This window comes from Etheostoma spectabile, unplaced genomic scaffold (assembly GCF_008692095.1).
Source record: "Etheostoma spectabile isolate EspeVRDwgs_2016 unplaced genomic scaffold, UIUC_Espe_1.0 scaffold363, whole genome shotgun sequence".
In the NCBI taxonomy this organism is placed as follows: Eukaryota; Metazoa; Chordata; class Actinopteri; order Perciformes; family Percidae; genus Etheostoma; species Etheostoma spectabile.
The window spans coordinates 28,792-32,872 of NW_022605593.1; the positions used below are offsets into that span (position 1 = coordinate 28,792).

At 39.2% G+C, this 4,081-nt stretch overlaps 1 protein-coding gene across 1 annotated transcript in view; it reads left to right on the forward strand.

Moving 5' to 3' along the window:
• LOC116686417 (uncharacterized) overlaps positions 1-3,451 on the forward strand; it is a 6,949-nt gene extending 3,498 nt beyond the window's left edge. Inside the window, exons 3-6 of the mRNA XM_032511424.1 lie at positions 531-623; positions 1,063-1,198; positions 2,022-2,266; positions 3,244-3,451. Of these exons, the coding sequence (XP_032367315.1) occupies positions 531-623; positions 1,063-1,198; positions 2,022-2,266; positions 3,244-3,366 (597 nt within the window). The 3' untranslated portion in view covers positions 3,367-3,451. The remainder of the gene's footprint in view (positions 1-530; positions 624-1,062; positions 1,199-2,021; positions 2,267-3,243) is intronic.
• Positions 3,452-4,081: the final 630 nt, after the last annotated feature.

Consider the following 4,081-nt stretch of genomic DNA (forward strand, 5'->3'; position numbering starts at 1 on the left):
TATCTGTCTCCCTCTCTCTCAGACACACACACAGACAGACACACACACACGTCCTAACGTCTTAAATAAGTTTTAAAAAGAAGGGTTAAGACACTTATTATTTGTGATTAAGTTTTATTGCTATTCGCATGTGCACCAAGTAGGAGGCACAGTGATAAAATGTCCGCGGAATTTTCTAGTTATCATCTTAACACATCAGCAGTAAATCCACTGTCCAACTGACCTTGTGTGTGTGAATCACGCCCAGCATAATTACAGTAACTGTTACATGTTCTCCTCTTTTCACTATGCCAGTTGCTTTGGATGAAAGTGTCAGCTAAATGTAATGTAATGTTTATGTGTGGACTTCCAGGGTGCTAAGTAGCTCATTTCTCCAATCATCAGACCATATAAACACATTAGTGGTAAGTCCATTGTTCAACTGTCTGTTGTGCGTGTATGTGTGTGTTTGTGTGTGTGTGTGTGTGTGTGTGTGTGTGTGTGATGTCCATCATGATTAATTGTTACGTGTTCTCTTTTCACCGTGCCAGTTCTCCACTGCTGGAAAAATGAAAAACCCAATCTTGGTTACTTTGATCCTTCTGCTGGGGATCCCACTAACGGAGAGTGCTAATGATACTGACGTATGTGACATAACACACTGCTCACATCTCGTCTACTACCTAATGTTTCTTCTATCTCCATAATTGTTCCTCAACCTTTTTTTGCTTTATTCGTTTTTCTTTGAAGTCATTTAGTAGTTTTTTCAGTAATTTTGGCGCATTTTCAGCAGGATTTTTTTCCTGCGCTGTTGACCCTTTTTTCAGCGATTTTATTTAATATCTTTGGTGCTTTTATTTATTTTTGATGCATTATTCAACATTTGTTCTTTTAGGGGGGGGGGGGTTGTAGCTTTTTCTGCATCTTTGTTGCTTTTAATCTACATTTTTGATGTTTTTCTCATAGTTTTTGATGTATTATATCTTGTTTTGTAGCTTTTGTATTCAGTCTGATTGTGATGTACTGATTTGCACTGAATGTAAAAGACTGACAGGATGAATATCTGATTTCTTCTGTTAACAGTTCAAATTTGGAGATAGCGTTGCAATTGAGAGAATGTGTGGAGGTGTAACAGTCTACAAGCACTTTGCTATTTATGTGGGCCCAAGTACAGGAGTAGACGTCGGCCAAGGAGATAATGACATATTTCACAGGACAGGTATGTGTAGTAAGACTACGTGCAGATAAAATTATGCACATATATTGCCATGAGTTAGGGGACATGCACATGTGCCTGTACACATATGCAACACATGTAAAATGACATGATGTAATGGCTCCTTTCAGTTTTAAGCCATGAGTTTGTAGCCAGGAAATCCAGACCCAAATCTGAAAGATTACGGGTCTGGCATCAAGTAGTGAAAGTCGCCCACCTCGAGGGGCGGCACCAAGCACGCATTTGAAAATCTCACCGCACGCAATTAGATAACACGACGACCAATCACAACAACACATGGGGTGACGTAGCCAGAGCCCCGTGCGCTTAGCTACCAGCGGAGCTAACTGGTCGATTAGACTGTTCAGATTGTCTCTAGCCCCGCCTATATCAGATACACCAATATGATTGGTGCAGCTCGCCTCTGGCCCCGCCTACATCCGATACAACGATGTGATTGGTGCAGCTCGCCTCTGGCCCCACCTATATCAGATACACCGATATGATTGGTGCAGCTCGCCTCCAAGAGCATAGTTAATTAGCAGCATTACTCGATGCCAGAGTAACTCGCTGAGCAAATTCTGGGTTGGAGTATTTTTTTGTCATGAGTTGAAGTATTATAACTAAACCATTGTGTTACACAACGAAAGGTTGATAATCTGATAATAAATAATGATTACTGATAATCCCCCAAACTCCTCCTTTCTTTGAAGGCTGGTCAATAACCATTTCTGATGCAAATGAAAAGAGCAAATAAAAAAGCAGAGAAAAAAGCATTTGTGTCATGTTATATTTAATATATATAAATGTTTATTCTCACAAACAGGTAAAGGATGCATGGTTTCCGTGGCTAAGTTTGATAAACTTGAAGATGTGGCGAAAACGTCAAAAGTCTCAAAGGACAATTACCTCGATGATGACTACAAAATACAAAATAAAAAAGACTTCGAGGATCATATAAAAAAGGGAATTGAGGACACACGTGGAACCCGGTGCATTTATAGACCTGTTAAAAACAACTGTGAACATTTTGCTACCAAGATTCGCTATGGGGAGCCCCATTCTCAGCAGGTAAGTGACAGATTGAACTTCCAAGTGTGTTTATGTTTTATATTCCCATCCCTTGCATTAAGGTAACCCGTGGAGTTTTATTTTTATTTATTTTTACCACTAGTAGCACTATAGAGCAATGATTTCATTTCATGCATGTGCACTTAAGGCTACACAAGCATTTGGGCAACAAACTGCTGCAACACAGATTAAATACAACTCCGATCAGCTTTTTGAGGGATGTAAGGATGAAAATGTCCTGAAGGAACGTCCTCCATCTCACAATGAGCCAGCTCCACTTAAGGATTAAATATTTTAAAATTACCTATAGCATTATTTACTACCTTGTAACTGTAATTTAAACTTGCAGAGGGTGATGGTTGATGAACAATTCTTTATAACACAAACACAAAGTGCACAACACAAAGATAAAACTACTGATCAGCAGCCTCACTCTTGCTGAAGAATTGGATAAGTTTACACCTCCACGGTAAAGTTAATTAAAAAGAGGATTAAAAAACATCTTTTGGAAATGGATCTTAATGCCTTAATTCAAAGAATTTAGGAAAATACAACCTTTAAGGACACCAGTTTTCTTTGTGAATGAATAATGTTTCATAAATTTTAAAATCATGTTAAAATACAGGGGCATAAGTATACACCCCCCTTATGTTAAAATACAGGGGCATAAGTATACACCCCCTATGTTAAAATACAGGGGCATAAGTATACACCCCCCTTATGTTAAAATACAGGGGCATAAGTATACACCCCCTATGTTAAAATACAGGGGCATAAGTATACACCCCCTATGTTAAAATACAGGGGGCATAAGTATACACCCCCCTATGTTAAAATACAGGGGGCATAAGTATACACCCCCCTATGTTAAAATACAGGGACATAAGTATACACCCCCCCCATGTTACATTCCCATGGGGGTGTGTACTTGTGCACCTGTATTCCACTGTAACTTGCATCTCTTTCTTTTTTCACAGAAAGGCACAATGGTTGAACCTGTTTTAAAATTTAAGGACTCAGCAAAAAAAGTACTGGCGAACATATTCAGCAAAATGAGAAAAGGGAGACGGAGTGTCCCTAACAAGTATCTTACCATCTAAATCTGTCTGTCAGCCTTCCTTGCTCTCCTCTTCTTTACTCACATGACATGAGGTCTTAATTTAAATAAAAAATAATGAGCAAGAACTATGGATCTTTTATTGTACCATTATTATTGTCAAGAAGGACTAAACTTTGCACATAAATAGCCCCGTCGTGAGAAGAAAATATTAGCATTGTATATTTCTGCAAACAGGTTTTCTGCTTTTATATTAACCAAGGAGTTTCCCCACATGATATTGATTAGATGTAAGATTTGAGATATTTAAGAAAAAGTATGAGTGAATATATAAAACTAAAACATGTCTAATAGGTTGTTTTGTTAGTTTGAATGGACACAAATCTCTGCTGGACTATTCTCCTGCTATTGTTAACTCCCTACGGCACATTTTTTGTCCTGAGCCTGCAGTTGGAGCCTTACCGTACGGTAAGGATTATATGAGCTTGTTCTTAGATTGAATGCTTTGGTAGGAACGAAAGTTTACATCGTGTGTTTCTCCGGGATCAGCCTGCGCGAAGGACGTCTGTATTCCCATTGGTTGCTGGTGTCACTGCCCAATGTGAGGCGAGTGCAGATTTGAGTCGTGCATGCTCAGATGTGAACTGGTGGTTTACGACATAACTTGTCATACCCGATCAAAGTCGAGTCAGACCGGCTCTGGTCGAGTGCAGATGTGAGTCGTGCAGCTCAGATTTAAACAGTTTACGGCATAACGT